At 46.4% G+C, this 18,574-nt stretch overlaps 1 protein-coding gene across 4 annotated transcripts in view; it reads right to left on the reverse strand.

The window, feature by feature from the left end:
- Positions 1-18,574, reverse strand: part of MSI1 (musashi RNA binding protein 1) — a 37,889-nt gene that overhangs the window by 9,457 nt on the left and 9,858 nt on the right. For all 4 annotated transcript variants that reach the window (XM_042441610.1, XM_042441609.1, XM_042441607.1 and 1 more), the window contains exons 5-7: positions 15,012-15,053; positions 11,407-11,499; positions 763-811 (exon numbers count right to left, since the gene is read on the reverse strand). In XM_042441610.1, coding sequence (XP_042297544.1) covers positions 763-811; positions 11,407-11,499; positions 15,012-15,053 — 184 coding nt within the window. The remainder of the gene's footprint in view (positions 1-762; positions 812-11,406; positions 11,500-15,011; positions 15,054-18,574) is intronic.

Genomic DNA, 18,574 nt, shown 5'->3' on the forward strand with positions numbered 1-18,574 from the left:
GATAAAGCAACTTTCTCAAGTTGGTTGCTGGTTTTCAACTCACACCTGTCTTCCCATACTCTTGAGGTGGTGCACACCCACGAGGGCTACAATGTTTTTTAAAAAAAAAAACCCAAGCAAGTTCAGGGAGAATGAAGGCAGGTTGCAAGAATCTGGACCTCTGAACCAGTCAGGCATGGAGGAGGCTGCATGGTCCCTTCAGGTAGCATCAGAAGTCCTCAAACTAGATGTTTCACCTGGAAGAGAGGATGCGCAGACCCCCACACAGAAAAGAGCAGCCTCCTTTTCTACAGCAGCCTGCAGAGGGGTCAGGGCAACCCCCACTCTGTAACCAAACTCTCCAAATGGGACTTTAGGAGCAGCAGCCGGCCCCTGAGCCAGGCTGAGGCAAGGAGGAGAGGTGGCCTCCTGGCTTTCGTGTCAGCTTCCCCTGTCTCAAATTACTCAGGACAAGGTAAGACACACACAGTCTGCTGGAGCCATGTAGGTATCAGGAAAGGGTAAGGGAACAGGCTGCCCTCCCATCACCACAGGAAGAGGGTGGACAAAAGCCTTCTGTGCTAAAGAGATGGGGGTGGGAACATGGGTAAACAGACACGGCTGATGAAGGAAAGAGGGTTGACGCAGGGAGATAAAGAAGAGCTTTGACCTGGGTATGCCATAGAGGGATGGTAGCACCTGGTTCCCACAGAATGTCCCCTCCAGGACACCCACATCCATACCATGCTGCCTAGCCTGCCACATCAAAGGAACGGGCCTCACCTCGATGTCTGTTAGTTGTCTTGTCAAACATAAGCATGGCATCGTCCACCTGGAGGAGACAAAAGATTTGAGTGGTTGGGGAAAGGTGGAATCGAATTTGGGGATGGAATGGAAGGAAGAGGGCACTCCCAAATCATTTAGCCCTCCTCCAGTTTAAAACAGGAAGGTGTCTGGGGGGGGAGGGACTATGAAAGCGCAGCCAGCTGCCAAGCTATCTTAATGAGAGGGCATATTTTTAAGCATGGCAGGAGGAAGAGGAGGAGTAACAGGATACTCAAGTACTAAAATGTCTTGAGAGGGTCCTGGAACAGCCTGACTTCAGTATCAGCTGTCTTTGGCAGCCCAAGCACCCCAGCCTATTGATCGCTGTTGGTGATGAGGAATTCACTGAACAAAAAAGCCATATACAGCAGTAGAGGATGGTGGCTGGCATATCACTGTGCCAATGATAGGTGATGGTAGGCCGCATCCAGACTAATATCCTTGGCCCAAGTCTCTGGCTTGTGTTGCTGGACATGCGTTTTCAAGTTGACTCCATTGTATGGTGACCCCATCCTAGGGTTTCTTGGTCAGATTTGTACAGAGGAAATGTGCCACTGCCTTACTCTACGGCTGAGAGAGTATGATTTGCCCAAGGTGACCCAGTGGGTTTCTGTGGTTGAGCAGGGATTCGAAACCTAGTCTTCCAGAGTCCTTATCCAGCACTCAAACCACTACACCACACTGGTTCTCAAGTTTCTGGATACATATGGACAACCACTTATCCTAGTGATAAGTTACCACTTAGGAACGTAATCCTTCGGTAAGCCACACAATTGTAACATCCTTCCAAGAGGAGAAAGAAACCACACCACAATTCTGCATGCAATCAAAATGCTGGAGGTGTGGTAAGACCCTCCTTGACACTTGGCAAGGGAGCACAGATGACCAGCATGTCTAGTGCTCTTCCATATCCTGGGGGACCCCTGATCACAGAGAAACCACTTTAGTAGCCTCATTTTGCGTCCCAGTTGATGGACCCCCAACCACCCAGGTTTGCCATGAAAGAGAAGAATGACTGAAAAAGAGCTCTTAGAAATCATCCTCTGTACTCACCTAACATGTGCAATGATTGGAACAGAGTGTGTATGTGCTGAAAAGTGACCCCATTCGACAAAAGAGCAGGTTTGGGGGAGATCCAAGATTAAATGCTGGGATGCCAGAGTGTGGCAATTACCAGATCAGCAGCATTGGCCTCATACCTGGAAACAGCGTAATTGGCTGGGCCACTTGCTCAGCTACAAAGCAGATGTTCCACCAGCCCAAACCTCTGTGGATGGGGCAGGGTGAAGAAGTCAAAAGTGGGTCTCTTTGGGACCCAGCCACGTCACTCTCTTGGGTACCTTGCACAGAAACATACAAACTAGGCTTCCTTAGTGACGGCAAGCCAACAGACTGAGGGGGAGTGGGGGGGGGGGGGAGCTCACAATGGACTTTCTGTCTTCAGGTCAGAGCTGGTGTCAATTGGCAGGCCTGGCAAAACCAAGGTGACAGGGCTTTGGGACTGATGGGCATTGGGCAGAGAAAGCAAAGACAGTTATCCTGTTTATCAGCAGGCATCTCGAGTGGAAGTGGCTGGCAGAACGACCAAGACTTTTAATAGTAGATGCCACTTAATGTTCTCTCCTTCTTAACCCAGGACTGTCTCGCTTTCTTCTCAGGTATAACTCTGCACTAGCATCCCACAGTCCCAATAATACTGGTGCAGCACAGTGGCCTTAGATAGGAAGCACTTCATGCCATAGATTTATCAGATGTCCTTGGCCACCTGCAACATGCCAGAACTGCCTTGCTGTCTCTTCCTACACAACTCTAGGGCCTATCTACTATCATGACCAAATAACTAGAAAGCTGGCAATAAGTAGAGATAAACCTATCCTAGCTCTAAGTTGCAAGTGATTCAAATCCTATTTGGATGTGACCAAATTTCTAGCACTCCAAGGAGGGAGACACTGAAAATCATTCACACCTAGAACTCTTCTCTTTGCCGCGTTTGCATTCCATAGGTTCCTTTGCCTGCCCCTTTGCTTTTGCCTATACTGTATCTCCAAAAGCTCAACTGAACCTTTGCTCCTACATCATGAGTTCCTAGGAACCCACATGATAACAAAATGGAAGTTGAGGCATTCAAAAGACACCTAGGAGAAGACAAGCACATTGGAGGAAGGGACTATGCTTGAAACACTCTCTTAAGAGGAGCTGAACCCAAACACTGCACTCTGAAAGTAGAAACCAATAATGTAGAACAAGAGCACCTAGAATTAAAGAATGAAGGAAAGGGTAGCAAATCCATAGGAGAAGGAACTGGTGGGGCCAAAGTCCCCAGAAATGAGTCAAGGTTCTGTACTGAGGTGGGGACTGTTTGCTGGAGAACATCAGAATGAGAATTGAGAATTGACAGGGGTAAGCCAACATGGAAATACACTTTCATGTTTATGCATGTAGACACGTCAAAGGCCTCCCATTTGGGAAGCTGCAGGGCTCCCGGGTTGTGGGCCCAGGAGGGTTAAGACCTAGGGGAAGGCAGACAAGTGCTGACCCCTGCCAAGCAACAGCAAGGTCTAGAACAAGAAGCCAGGAAGATGGTGGATGGCGCTTCTTTGGGAACAGCCAGCGAGCCAGCTGGCTCTCTCCTCAGAGCTCTCTGAGCACGTCCCCAATCTCAACACCACCGGGAGGGCATTCAATCCTCAAAGAGAAAATGCATGTCCTCAATAACTCCCGTGGCCATGGAAACCTAGGCCAGGGGAGGCGGGATAAGCAGGCCCGGCTCGGCCTGGCCATCAAGTTCAGGCGACCGAATGCTAAGCGTGAGTGGCAGCCCTTGGCAGGTCGCTATTGTTGCAGCCAGCCGTTGGGTGCCCCGTTGGGCTGAGCCCCTGCTGGCGGCAAGGGGGGGGGGGGGGGGAAGAGATCCCTACAATTCTTCTGGCCCGATCTCTGGAGCCTTTCTTCTCTGGAGGCAGCCCTGGCTTTGCCAACGCCCAAGTGAGGCCTGAACAAAAGAGGCTGCCGGGGATGGCTTCTCTTGGGGCCGGGTTGCTGTGGCAACCCTGGCCCCTCCAATCCCAGTCGCTGGCTCAGATTAGTGTGAGCTCTAATGCGCTCTTCTGCAAAGCAAGAAGGCACCAGGCTGGAGTGGGCCCTGCTCTCAGGAGCAGGCCCTTGCAGGCCTCAGGAGGGGAAAGGATGAGGGCCACCTTTTCCCATCTCTTGTCTTCTTTCCTCTTCTTTTTTCTTCTTTCTCCTTCTCCCGCAGCAGCCAACAAAAGCAGCCTGCGACAAAGAAAAATGAGAGAGGGAGGAGAGCATTCCCCGAGGCCTTGCCTGTGCTGCAGCTCAGTCACAAAACACCCAATTAAGCCCCTAGCTATCCACTTCGCTAGGCTATGGGCCACCCCAGCCGCCGCTGCCTTTCTTCCCTCCCGTCTCAAAGGGAGGCAGCTGGAAGCAAACAGCCCAGAAGACACCCCTCCTTCCAATAGCCTGGGGCCCTTTTGCCCCACACAGAGCATAATGATTCCACTTTAACCGCCATGGTTGAATGCCAAAGAATCCTGGGATTTGTCATTTGGAGAGACCCTAGAGCTCTCTGGCTCAGGGGTCCAAATACCCCTTCCTAAACTAGTAATAGTAAGCCTAAATACCTCGAAGGCATAGATCCCTGATCAGGGTCAGGCCTGATTAGTACCTGGATGTGGGACTGCCAAGTAAGACCAGGTGCTGTAGGCTCCATTTCAGAGGAAGGCACTGGCCAAATCACCTCTGAGGATTCCATGCCTAAAAAACCCCTCTGAAATTCATGGGGTTGCCATAAGGCAACAGGCCACTTGAAGGCACTGACACAAAAACTCCCAATTCCGTAGGATGGAGCCAAAACCTTAAAGTGGAATCGTAGCACTATAATGGTGCAGTGCAGAAGGACCCCTGAAGGTCTTCTGAGCAGGTCAGGGCACTATTCAGAGGAATGAGCAGAAGACCTTAGACTTCAGAGGGTTGTTTTGTTCCACTTTGAAGAAAAAAAATTACATGCGAGCATGTAAAGGAGTGGGGTGGACTGTAAATCCCATCTGGTTTGGTGTTGAAATTACCTAGATACAGCACTGCCAGGCCCTTCTCTATATGTATCAAAGATTGAACAGGACAACACTACCACCATGAGGCTAAGGCCGTGTTTTGGATGCTTCTGTCATCCTACAGAGCAGTGATTCCCAAGCTTGAGCTCCCAGACATTGTTGGGTAGCATCACCCATGCGCCATGTGGGCTATAGGTTCTGGGAGTTGATGTCTAGCAATATATGGGAACCCAAGGGAGAGAATCAATAAGAAGAAGCTGAATCTACCCTAGGGATAGGATTCAGCATGTTGGACAGCACCTTTGACATTCAAACTAAAACCTGGGATAGATTCACCACACCACTGACAATGGAGCCACAAACCACCACAGTCAGTATTGGGAAGCAAGCAACATGCCCACTTCGATACCATTCCCTTTCAAGTCCAACAGAACCCCAATAAATAGATCAAGAAGGCAACATTACAGTCTCACCCACAGCTATTCAGAATTAAGTAAATCACACACACCCAAAAAATGGAGGGCATCCCACTGAACCCAATTAAGAAAGAGATATGCCTCAAGATGCTAGGAAATGTTTTATCTGTTAAAATGCCCAATGTGTTCTGACCTCATCCTTTCCTAGCATCCTGAGGTGTGGCTTATACAGAAATAAGCTCAGTTCAGTGGGATTAACACCCCGGGTATGTCTGGACAAAACTGCACTGCACTACCCAAGATGAAGAAAGCAAGGATGAGGAAGAACGGCAAAATAAAAACAGATGTGCATAGCTTTTGATCAGCAGCAGAGCACCTGTTTTGTAGGCAAAAGGTTTCAGGTTGGCCTGCAGTCATCTTTCAGTTGAAAGACCTTTGGTGGTAGATCCAGGTGTTGGAAAGACCCTTGCTAGGGTTCCTAGGAAGCCAAGACCAGTCACATCACAGACACCAGGCCACTGGGACCATGGCCCGGTGAAGTATAAAAATATGGATGGGTCTTCTCTTACAAGCAAGAAGCAGATCACCCTACCTGTGATGTGGTGTCCTCAAGATGTCCACCAGCTGGTGGAATGGATGGTTGACATCCCTTTCCCAACAGTAGTGTTTTCTAACAATACAATCCATTTGAGCATATGTGCTCTCATGACAGCTGAGACAGGGGAAGCCAACCCCATCTTCTACATTAGGGAAGAAAGATGGACAGAAATGGTGGTGGAGGGAGAAGATAAAGTACACCCTACCAGACCGCACTCTGTTCCTCTACCCCTGGAACAGGGAAGCACCTGAGATGGATGGAGAGGCACCTTGGAGTAGAGGCAACCTTGTCAGGAGACAAGGCCAAATGGTGAATTTGGAGTGGCAAAGCAGGAGAGACAGAGCTCAGCTAACATCCATGGCTCCAGTGAAATGAACAGGAGCAGCCACATTCAAGCGTGGCTAGGAGGCCCAAGCAAAAGGGACCAGTTTGGCAAGCCGGAAACCTGCTTGCCAGGTCTAGCGAAGGAACCAGAGTTGCCATCTAGCCAAGCAGACCAGGGCTGCTTTCTAATGACATCTAAAGCTAGCACATCATATATAGTTATTAGATGATGTAACTTCGGGACATGGGGCTGGTGTTGGGTGGGGATGGGACTGTTTACTAACAGTGACTCGCCTCTTCTATATAATCCACGTCAGCCACTCTTTGCCACAGGTGCCGCCAAGCAGCCAAAACCTTTTCTGAAGGAACATGCCACTTTGAAGCGTGGGCACAGGCCTGTTCATTGAGCCCTGGCTTTAGAGACAGCTGGTATTAATAGCAGACTCCCCCTCAGTTGCTTTTCCTTTCTATCTTCAGACATCCTATCCGGAGGTGGACTCTGAACAAGAAGAAAATGTGTTTTGAATTTTATTTTTAAACAAAGAAGGAGGGAAGGGGACCACAGAAGCCTAGGACTATGGAAACCTGCATTGGGACTAGACCACTTCAGACTGCAGTTGGGACTTGCACAATGGAACACTTCTCCCCCGTCAAAGAAAACCCCTGAAAAGCATAGGCCCAAACCTTTCCCCCTGTAGCCCTGTTTTTGACACGGGGTGTGAGCATTTTAAAGGGAGAAGTGAAACAACAGTAAAAGGAATACAACCAAAAAACAAGTCTGTCACCTTTGGGAGAACTAGGCAAGATCTTGGGAAAATTTTCTGTTGCAAACTTCTCATAGGTTGAGACTAAGTGGGCACACACTGAGGGTTGCGGGGCATTGCCTGCACCCCCTAACCCTACACAGGCTATTCTGTGCTCCCATCATCATTTTCCACAATCAGAAGTAACGTGACCACATTTATTATTTTCTGTTTTGAGATGGGGGAACAATATTTATAGGCAAATCCTCTTAAGGGGAGGGTATTCTGCTGGGCTGGGATTTTAGGAACATATTATTCTGCTACAGAAAGAGCCAGCAAACAAATCAACCCACCTACAAAGGAGATGGGGATATGACTTGACCTCATGCACCATGACTGATCCCCACGTCACCTGTGGAATTATAAGCATTAGATCTGCAGGTGGGTCAGTCCTTAGGCAGGACTTGATGGGCCAGACCAGCCTGAGAGCTGCCTTCAAGAACTGCTCACTGCATCTCAGACTCTGGATGAACCACATGGGGCCCATTCCAATAGCAAATGGGCTTAGAAAATGAATGGGACAAGATGGGCTTTGGATCCCCTTCTATGCTTGAGTCTTGCCCAGACCATTCACATATACTTTACACAGGCCAAGAAATAATTCCACGGAGAAAATCTTGTCAAGTTCTTACACCACCAACACCGATGAATTCTGGAATCTGTTCACTGGAGCATGGTGAAGAGAGGGACATGCACAGACCATTTCTCTTTTTCACTAACCCTACTTGAATATTCTACATTCATTCGCTAGGCGCTACGATCTGGAGATATGCAAATGGACGGCTGCTAAACACATTGCTACCGCGATTGTCTACACTGTGACCTTCAAAACTACAAACAGAAAATTAACACAACAGTGGAAAGAAAGGGGAAGAAAAAAAACTAAACAGCTGAAATGTATTTTTCCTAAATCTAGGTCTAACTATACAGAGAATGATCATCTATCTACAAAAGTCTTTGGGCACACTACATGAATAGAAAAGAAAAGGGTGAGGCTGGTTTTGTGATTCTCAAGCTGGAAGACAGAAGAGGAGGTGGGGGAACTACACATTGTATTTGTACCTTTGATCTATGGAATGCTGGGACACGAACGTGCCCCCTTCACTGGCCACTAGTGATCAAAGAGCATCCATGGCCACATAGGAAGGGGCTCTGTGGAAGCAACGTCATAGAAGAGAGCTTAGGAACATGGCACACCAAGTCTTGCACAGAGTGATGGGCTGTTCTGGTGGAGTGGAAGGGCCAGAGCAGCTGCAAGTTTCAAATGGCATTCAGCACTGGAGTCATCTTCTCAGGGATCATTTAACAAGTCATTCGACAGGACAGAAAACAATTAAAAGGGCTTTGGAAACAAACCCAGCTCATCTCCTGCACAGACCACTAGTGAAACAAACAGCACTTGGCACTTAAAGCCAGCCCTGGGGCAAATGCATGTTTCTTTGCCCATGAGATGCTCCTGACAGATCACGCCCATAGAGTAGCACTCCACTCCGAGTAAAGGAATTCACCGAAAGATCAGTCTTCCCACTGCGTACTAAGACTCTTTTTCACCAAATGCAGGTAGGAGCTCTGTTCACCAAACCTGGAACTTCATCATTCCCTCCCACCCACCCACGCCCCCACAAAAGGACTCAGATTCCACATCAGCCCATAGTTTGCAGACCATTCTGAACACATCCCCCATGCCATTTGGATAAATGAGATTGAATACTTCTAAAGTTATCCAAACATGATTACATCATGATACACACACACATATCCACCGGGGGACAAGACCAAAAAACAGACATTGGGGCAGGAGCGAGAAGGAGCAAACCAGATGCCAAAAAGGCAATGCTCACTGTGAGACCAACCCTGTTTGAACTTTCCTGCGCAAACAAAAACATCTCTGTATTTCACATTCAGGCCTGAAGATCTTGAAAGCACTTGCTTAGAAGTAAGTCCCATTGATTCAAAGGGGATTATTTCCAAGCAAGCACACTGAGGATTATAGGCTTTCCCAAAGTTGGGGGTGGGAGTGGAGTTGAGATAAGGCAATGTAGGGTCAGAAAGACCTGCACCCATCTTCACCACTTTACAAATTATTCTCATTTTCCTTTCTAAAATCATGACAGGGTTACAACGGAGAGTTCTTCCCTCTGATATCTGACTGAGGACCCTTTTCACATTGCACAGTTATAGTGCTATGATTCCACTGTAACTGCCATGGCTTCAGCCTGTAGAACATTGAGATTTGTAGTTCAAGGAGGGGCATTTAGAATTCTCATCCAGAGAGCTGTAGTGCCTCACCAAACTACAACCTCCCGGGTTTTACAAGATGCAGCCATGACAGTTAAAGTGGAATCATAGTACCATAGCAGAGGACAGATTGAATCTCCCTTATCTGTAATTCCAAAATCTGAAATATTTCGAAGTCCAAAATTGACCACATGGGTGGCTGAGATTATGACATCTTTGCTTTCTCCCATGATGGGATTCACAAATTTTGTACACAAAAGTGCCTTCAGGCTATGTGTATAAGCTGGATATGAAACATCAATGAACTCTGTGTTTAGACATGGATCCCATCTCCAAGATACGTCATTATGGATATGCAAATATTCCAAAATACGAAAAAATCTGAAATCCCAAACACTTCCAGTCCCAAGCATTTCAGATGAGGAAGACTCAACCTGTAATATGAAAAGACCCTAAGTGTCATGTTTGGTGATGCCCTTCTACTCAAAAGACCCTGGCTGCAGAATGGCAAACAGTCACCTGCCAAAATGAACATGACTAAGCCAAGAGAACAGCTTTTACAGCTTTCCCCCCCAAAACAAGTGTGTTATAAAGGCATGGCAACAAACAAAGAGATACTCCAAGCATCTGCATCAAGAACATGAAGCTGTCTTTGGCCACTGTGTGGAAAGTGCAGCTATCTCAAAGACAGTCAGCAGGTTGTTAACTGGGACTGGTCCATGGAGTCATCTCACACTTCCTGAGGACTAGGAAATGAGCACAATTTCAAGTCCTACTGATCCCTTTTGAAGCACTGTACTTCTGGGGGTACAAATCCTTCTAGGAGAGCATAACCCCATGGGTCACTTTTGGTAGTCTTCCACTGAATGTCCACACCACCTGGGTTGCATCATTTTCATTGTTTAATACTCCAAGCCATGATCTGGGAAATGTTTATATTGTAAAAGATGGGGCCTAGCTTTATAAAATAAAATAAAAAATGTCAAAAAAAAATCCACCCACAACTGAGCCATTTATTTTATTTGTTTCAAGGATTTATATCCCGCCCTTCTCCCATAATGGAATTGCACTGACATTCTGCCTCCAATTCAGCTCCCAGCTTCCAAACAGCAGGCTTGCCTGTGGAAGACTGAGAACTCTTCCCCACCGCAAAAAAGGACACCAGCTTCCAGAAAGGTTTGGAGCACCAGATGACCAGAGAAATTCAATGAGGGAAACATCACCAGGTCTTGCCATAGGCAAAGGGGAGATGTCCACCTCAGTGAACATTCTGTGGGCAACAAGAAGGGTGGTTGAGTGAAAGGAAATTCTCTTGTGAAAGTTTGGAAGAGCAACTCGCAGAGGACTAAGCCCTAATATTAAAAACAGCAAGCAGGGCTACTCAAACTTTCCATTGGAGACACCCCAATGTCTTTTGGCCAGCCCTTAGAATCTGGAGTGGGAGGGAGAAGAGTCCAAAATGGAAAATTTAGAGTGGAGAAGGGATTAACTCAAACCTAAGGCTTAGGAATGGTTTGCTCCTAGGCCAGAACTTCTAATATAGCTGTAGATTTCATGGTTTAAAGCTCTGATGAACTTGCCTGAAATCCAGAAGCTATTATGGTCATCTCAATCAATGATGAGGGGTGAAGGTAGCATGAAAAACATGAGCTCTGGTTCCTTCAGGTCCTGCATGTTTTTACAACATCAAAGGGGTACATGGTTCCAAGGGGGAGGTAAAACTTTTTAAAAACCCTCTCCCAAATTGTGAATTGCCAACTTTCCATGTGACAAATCTAACTATGCCTTTAGCAGCAAAATTTGAGCTGTTGGAAAAATCAGGTGGGCATGCTTATTTTCACAGGTGCCTTCAAATGTCTTTGAATATATCCTATTGTGCTGATAACAATTTACATCCAAAGATCTCTATCAGTTTATACTGAGATAATATTGGTTTTATACCAGGACTTTGGACTTTACCCCAAAGAATTGTGGGAACTGTAGTAGCTTGGCAAGAGTACTGAACAGTCCTATAAGTTCTTTTGAAAAGTACTATATTTCCCAGAGTTCTTTGGTGAAAAGGATGATTCTTTGCCCGATCCATGGCCACAGCCTAGATATGCTAAAAGGAAAAATACAGTATGCAGCACAACCCAATGCAAGACACTTACCTTCCCAAACTGCTCAAAGTACTGTTTCACATCTTCCACCGTGGTGTTCACAGAGAGGCCTCCCACAAAAATCTTCTTAGTCCGTGTCACCATCTGGAAGACAAGAGGACAAGGAGGCAGTAAGACAGGGCTCATCTCAAAATCATTTCACTTTGCTGGCCAAAGGAAATGCATCTCTCATGTGCAAAAAAAACCCCAGACTCAATCCAGCAGTTTTCTCACCACTGCTTGGGACTACAAGGGTTTCGGTGCAATTTTTCAACTGCTATTTGCAGTTCACGACTTTGTCTTTCTGCAAAAAGATAGGCTTTTCCCCCCTCCACAAATACACAGCTTTGGCATTTTTGTATAGAACAAGCTCACACATTTTCAAGCACACATATTTTCCTCTTGTGATCCCTCTGTTGTCATGGCAAAGCGTCCAGGGGTACAGCTACAGGGGAAGATGTCAGCTTTGCCTCCAAATAATCAGCTTTGGTGCATCCTTGCCTTTCCTATGGGAAGTACAGGAGGGGACTTGTGTGGCCACTCAGGAAGCTTATTTCAAACCAGGCCTAAACTATTCTAAAAGTGCATTCAGACTGTGAAACAAGAAGCAGCACAAAGACTCTTGCAACAACAAAAATGCACAGAAGTAGAAATCTGATTCTTTTTCCAAGGAAGCTGCCAGCAAGATAGGAAGTGGCCTAGTGCTGAATCAGATTATTAGTTTTTTAGTCCTGTACTGTCTGTGTCAGCCTTTCTCAACCAGGTGTCCTCTCAGTGTGTGGGTCTTCAACTCCCACCATGTCCAACTAGCGCTGTCAATGAGGATGGGAGTGACATTACTTCTCCAGGATCCCAGATAAAGATCTTGTCAATCCTACCTGCTAAGGTCGGGAATTGAAACTTGGGACCTTTAGTGTACCAAGTGGGTGCACTCTACCACTAAGCCACAGTTGAAAGCACAGGCAAGTCACTTTTCAGATGCCAGCTCTCAGAATCCTTCTGATGATATGGCCCCTGGCTACAATGGCTCAGAGATTCTGGAAGCTGCTGTTCAAAAAGAAAGAACTTTCCCAAACTCTGGTTCTTCCCTCCACACAATTCTGAACACAGCCCCCGAAAAACCCATCTCTGTGGCATGAGCAATGCAGCTGAAACCTCGCCACACAGAGTGGTTGCCACCTGAGGCAGCACCCTTCGATACAAGTGATATTCCCAAGCAGCAATCAGATATTCATTTTAAAATCATCCCATGCCTCCCTTTCTTCCACCTGCAGGACCAGCTGATCCCAAAAGGGACCCTAGGGTGCCCTTTGAATCGGCTCTCCCTCAGCTGCTGCCCCTGTGGCTCGGCAAGAAACACATGCTCCTAATTACCCCAAGGAGCGCACAGCTAATCCGCTGCAATTCTTGGGCTTGGAAAACAGCCCATCCAAACACTAAAGCGCCTTCTGTCACCCAACTGCTTAATGGAATTAACCCAATTCCAACCACGTGCTTCTGGCACTGGGTACTTGGGATACCTGAGCACTGGTTGTCCTGATCCCCTTTGGCTACCCTTCCACGTCACCCACTTCAGCACCCCTTTGTTTGCATGCACAATGAGCCCCACTGTCTTTAGGGTGCAAGTGAGAAGAAGGTTCCTACCCCTTTTATACGTTCGGTCAAAAAGGGAATTGTAGCAGGTTCTTCTGGTATGCAATCCACAGTACATATGCTCCCCCAGTTTCAGTCTTGCCTATTTATCTCAGCCCCTCCGTCAACTGATATCACTTTAAATGCCTCACCAAACTACAAATCCCAGGATTCCATGGGATGCAGCCATGACAGTTAAAGTGGCATCAAAGTGCTTTATTTCTGCAGTGAGGAAGAGCAAAAGAATCAGTCCACCAGATTTCAGTCCAAGCTTCATGTTTTTGGGGCATGAGCCCATTTAAAGTCCCAAATTCTGGCTAGATGTGACCCTTTCATACTAGACATATTTATCTCTTCCATCTGTCTTCCATATTCTCTCCTCCCACCCCCACCTAAAAATGGATAAGGGCTACTGGTCCCTTCCCCCTTCAAATTAGGAATGCAAGAAACTGCTAAATCAGGCCATCCAGGGCACACCTCTCCATGATTTCAGGCAGAGAGATTTCTCTGGCTCTACCTGGAGATATTGGGGGCTGACCTGTAAGCCTTTTCATGCAAACCAGGCGCTCTGCCAATGTACCGTGGCCTGTCCCCGAGCAATCTAAGCCCTCAAGCTAATAATCTAGCAGCCAAGGACAGTCCAATGTTGCATACTGCATTCACAGCAGGTAGGAAGTAGATTACAGAGCAGGGTTGGGGGACCTCTGACTTGCAGCCAGAGGAGCTCATCAGTCCAGCTTGCAAGGCATTCAGGAAAGGAATGTCCCCATCCACAGCCCAGACCCTTTACTCAATGGCAAAAGAGGGCATCTCTCAAAGCTGCACAGCTCAGTGCCTCAGCCCAGTGGAGAAAGCACAAGCCAGGTAAGGCTGGGCTGGAACTGCTCCATCAGAATATGCCCTGCCCTACGAACTTGTCAGAACCCCAAACACTAGCTGAAAGTTTACCCAAATCAAAACTCAAGAGTGATGTCAGTGGGCATCTGTGGGCTTTGGTGAACCAGTGTGGTCCACCAGGGGGTCATAGGCGGTGAAAATTGACCCCCTCCCTCCCTCCCTCACTCCAGTATAAAGACTAGACCACATTATGCCATTCCCCGCACCAGAAAAAGATCCTGACTCCACATTGCTTGATAAAAGCCCAAAGGTAACCCCGCCCCCACTCATGACTGTTTGGGAACTGAGATTTAGGTCTGAAACTATTGTCCACAGGCCACCCCAGGGCCGGATGTACAGTATATGCAAGATATAATCAGCTCCAACTGCCAACCCATCATTTTACAGATGACCCCAGGGCAGGGATCTCAGAGTTCTAGCAAAAAAACACAAACCTCAAGCCTGCACACTTCAAGTAGCTACCACTAAGTTTCTAACCAGTTCACAGGTAACCTCATTTTCTATCCATACCCAGGGCCCAACAGAAGCAAGGCTGACCCCTTCCTGTTGTCCTTTCTATTCAAAGCAGACGTTTGGCAAGGGATTGATTGCAAAGGATTTTTAATGGGGAAGTTGTACCCTTCCTCTTTGTCTCTGCTGTGCTCTTACATGGTTTTTAAATGATTTAAATTAAGTCCTTTAATTGTGTTTTAAATGCATGACATTTGTGCTTTCCGCTGTACCTGGTACTTATGCACGCTGTGAGCAACCTTAAGCTCCAATATTGGAAAGAAAGGCAGGATGTAAATCAAAGAATAAAAATTAAATGACCGCTGTTATTTTAAGTGTTCAAATGTCAAACAATGCTAGTTTGCCATTTCTCATTACACAAACCAACTGTGGTCATTTTCAGCCATTCTAAATCAAGTTTCATGACTTAATTATTTAATGAATTATTTAACAAGTTAACTACTAAATCAAATTTTTTAATGCTTTAGGCTCAGCAACATAGAACGACTTAACAATTTAACAGTCATGTAATGGTTGTACCCCTAATGCCTCCAAACACCAATTGGGACCAAATCCCGAGAGATGAAAACTGTACCTACCTTGGGCTGAGCTCTGCGAGGAAATGCCACTTTGGGGTCAATCTGAAAGAGAAAGAAGGACAGATTACAATGGTACCCATTGATTTAAGGATGTTTTTCCATAACCAAACCCATAACAATATCTATTGGTGGAACAAACAGAGTGAACACTCCAGAGCAAATAAAGTGAAGCATCATGAAGGACATCCATAGATCTTCCTGGATTCAACAGCCCATCTCCACTAGAAGAGGGGGACACAAGAACGAACTATAATTGCATGAAGTTGTTATTTCCTAACTCCAGTTCACTACCACACAACAGCTTCCAGACAGACCCTAACCAGTGCCTTGTTTAGTCCGATTGAGCAACAGAGCAGCAACAAAAGTTTTAACTGGGGCATCCAGAAGAGAAAACTGCAGAAACAAACTTGAAATGGAGCAGGTATTCTAGAACAGTTAGACTCGAGTGCCTGTTTATATCAACCATCTTCAACCAATGCCCTTGACCACTTTTTTTCTTCTTCGTATGTCAACCTGGCATGAACTGTTCACCAGTTTCATTAGGGTGGCATGCCACAACTGGACATTCGTGCTTTACATGGGAGCAAAGGGAGGGACTTTCTCCTTCCAATTTTCCTCTTTTTAAATTAGGAAATGCCTTCTGCAGCAGAGCAGGGTCACCAAAGAGCCTGCCACTTTTAAAGACTGGTCCTGTTTGCTGTTGCTGCCAAAGGAAGAATCCTTGGGCTCCTTCTCTCCCTTTGGACCACCAGCTCAGCTACCCCAAAAGGAGTTTGAAAAATCCCCAACAATGTTGTCTCATTGCTGTCTTGCTCTCCACCTCTCCCTCCCTCCCTTTGCCTGGCTTGTCTCCTTTCCTTTCGTTTATTGTTCACCCTTCAGACTGCAGAGCTGTCCAGAATCGTTGCAAAGTTCTCCTGTGCCCGCATGCCAAAAATTGTTCTGACTCGTGCCCAGAGCCACGGAGAGAAGTTAACTTCTCAGTTTGCTCATGCTAAGTAGTCATACTACCCACTCCAGTACATTATCTTAGGAATGTATTTCTTTGAAAACCTTGACATATACCACAGCCATACATACACACTCAGCTGAATCAGATTGCAGGATGACGCTACAGCAAAAAGAACAATATGATAAAATGACGCCAAAGATAAAAGTAGCAAATAAAGACTAAAGGCACACAGAGGATGCATTTTTCAACCAGGCAGCACATCCTACTGAACCTAGAGTAGGCACACATACAATTGCATTGTAAAACTTATTTAGTGAACTCAGGGTGAATCCTTGCTACAGAAATAAAGCAGTCTGACACCACTTCAACTTTATCCTACAGATTCCTGATATTTGTAGTTTGGGGAGGCACCAGAGCTCTCTGACAGTCCAGGCGGAAGACCTCGCCAAACTACAAATCCCAGGATTCCACAGGATGGAGCGATGCAATTAAAGTGGTACCAAACTGCTTTATTTCTGCAGTGGAGATACATCCTCACTCACAATCCAGCCTCTCCCCGATACAGAACCCTTTCACACTATTCAATTATAACGTTATATGTCCTTCTCCTGCTGAGGTCTGCTAAGACATTGTTTTGGCTTTCCTGAATATGATGCCAACCAGGCATTGTTAACTCTGGCTCCTATCATCCTCAGCCAGCACTGCCTGTGACAAAGGACACTAAGTGTTGTAGTTCAAAACCTCTAAAGGCACTGTATTTGTTCATAAACCATGGGTCCCTTCACACTACACAATTAGAACACTATGAGTCCACTTCAACTACCATGGTTCCATCCTATGGAATCCTGGGATTTGTAGTGTAGGGAGGGGTACTTAAATTCTTCACCAGAGCACTATAGTGCCTCACCAAAATACAAGTCCCATGATGCTATAGGAGGGAATCAGGGCAGTTAAAGTGGAATCCAAGTCTGTAAACAGAGAGGTGGGGAGAGTGGCAGTTAAAAATGTGCCATGTTCGTTTTATACCATGATTTGAACCATTGGATGAGGGAGGAAATGCAACAAACAGAGCAGTCCTACGCTGGAAAGTCATACGGTAAGAAGAGCTGGCATCAGGCCAGATACGCCACTGCCGTGACAGGCACACCAACCAAACGCTCTGCCACCACAGTGATTCTGCCAGTGAAGATATGCTGGCAGAAGGACAAACATGGGAGCAGCAGGGGATACCTGGAGAGGGGTAAAATGAGGATACTGCCTCCCCATAAGGATCCTGCTCTCTTTATGAACTTTTCTTTCAGTCCCCAAATATCTACCACTGCAGAAAAAAGGAAACACTGAAAATCCCAGAACTCTCCTCTTTGCTGTGTTGGCATTCCCGGGATTGCTTTGCCTGCCCCTTTGCTCAGGACGCCTTAGGTGTACAGGTGGCCCTCCATATCCACAGTTTCTTTACCCATGAAATCACCCATCCACAGCTTGAAAATATTCAAAAAATATATAAGTTCTAAAAAGCAAACCTTGATCTTGCCATTTTATGTAAGGAACATCATATCACAATGCTATTGTATTTAATGGGACTTGAGCATCCATGGATTTTGGTATCACAGGAGGGTCCTGGACTGCAATGCAGCTCTGGTGCCACAACAACCTACAAATCCCAGGAATCCATAGGATGGAGCTACAGGAATTAAAGCAGTGTCAAATTGCATTCATTCCGCAGTGTGGCAGTAATCTTGGTCCTTCCCTATGGCTGCTTTTCCTGAGGATCCTTTCCTCTTGTTCCGTGAACTCTCCTTCCTTCCCTTATGTGTTGCACTCCAAAACCTCACAATGGCTACTTTTGTGGACTATAATGCCCAGAATCCTTCAACCTATTCTGAGAATATATCTTCCCTGCCCATAATCACTATATCAAGCATCTTACATGGTAGAGTAAGCAAGACAGAGATTCCTGTCCCCACTGACCTTAAGATTGAAATTTTAACAGCTGAAGAAGCAAGAAAGGCAGGTAGTGTGTGCATCAATACGGCTATGCGCACTCAAGGACCCACCTACAGAATTTTCCTTCAGTTCCCAAATTTCTAGCATGGCAGAGAATAAGACCTTCAAAATCAAATTCTCCTCCATGCAGTTATCTTTGAATTTAAAGACCAGATGTCAGGTGAGAGGTCCTAGCTCAGCCTTTCCCTTGGCATGCTAGGTTTTTAAATGCAGGGACCATCTCTCACTCTCACTGTAGGAACAATGTTTGTATGTTGCCCAACTAGCCTTTGCTCTTGCACCCCAAGAGTAAGCAGTGAAGATGCCTTTTAGAAGTTAATAAGGAAGGTACATACCGTCCCTTATTTGCTCACCACACTGAGGTGCAACTCTAGGTGCAACAAAATTCCTTTGAAAACTGATATTCCAGACTAATACAGCTATACCTCTGAATAATGATTCCAGGTTTTTTTCCTGTCCAGTCATAACTCTTCCAAGCTGAAGCACGACCTCCAACCTCTTCAATGGGGGAGCAGGGAGTCAGCCCTCTAGATGTCGCTGGACTGAGATTCCGGCACTTCTCCCCATGGGTTATGCTGGCAAGGGCTGTTGGGAGCTGAAGTCCAAC

The sequence above is a fragment of the Sceloporus undulatus genome, chromosome 10 (genome assembly GCF_019175285.1).
Source record: "Sceloporus undulatus isolate JIND9_A2432 ecotype Alabama chromosome 10, SceUnd_v1.1, whole genome shotgun sequence".
Classification (NCBI taxonomy): domain Eukaryota; kingdom Metazoa; phylum Chordata; class Lepidosauria; order Squamata; family Phrynosomatidae; genus Sceloporus; species Sceloporus undulatus.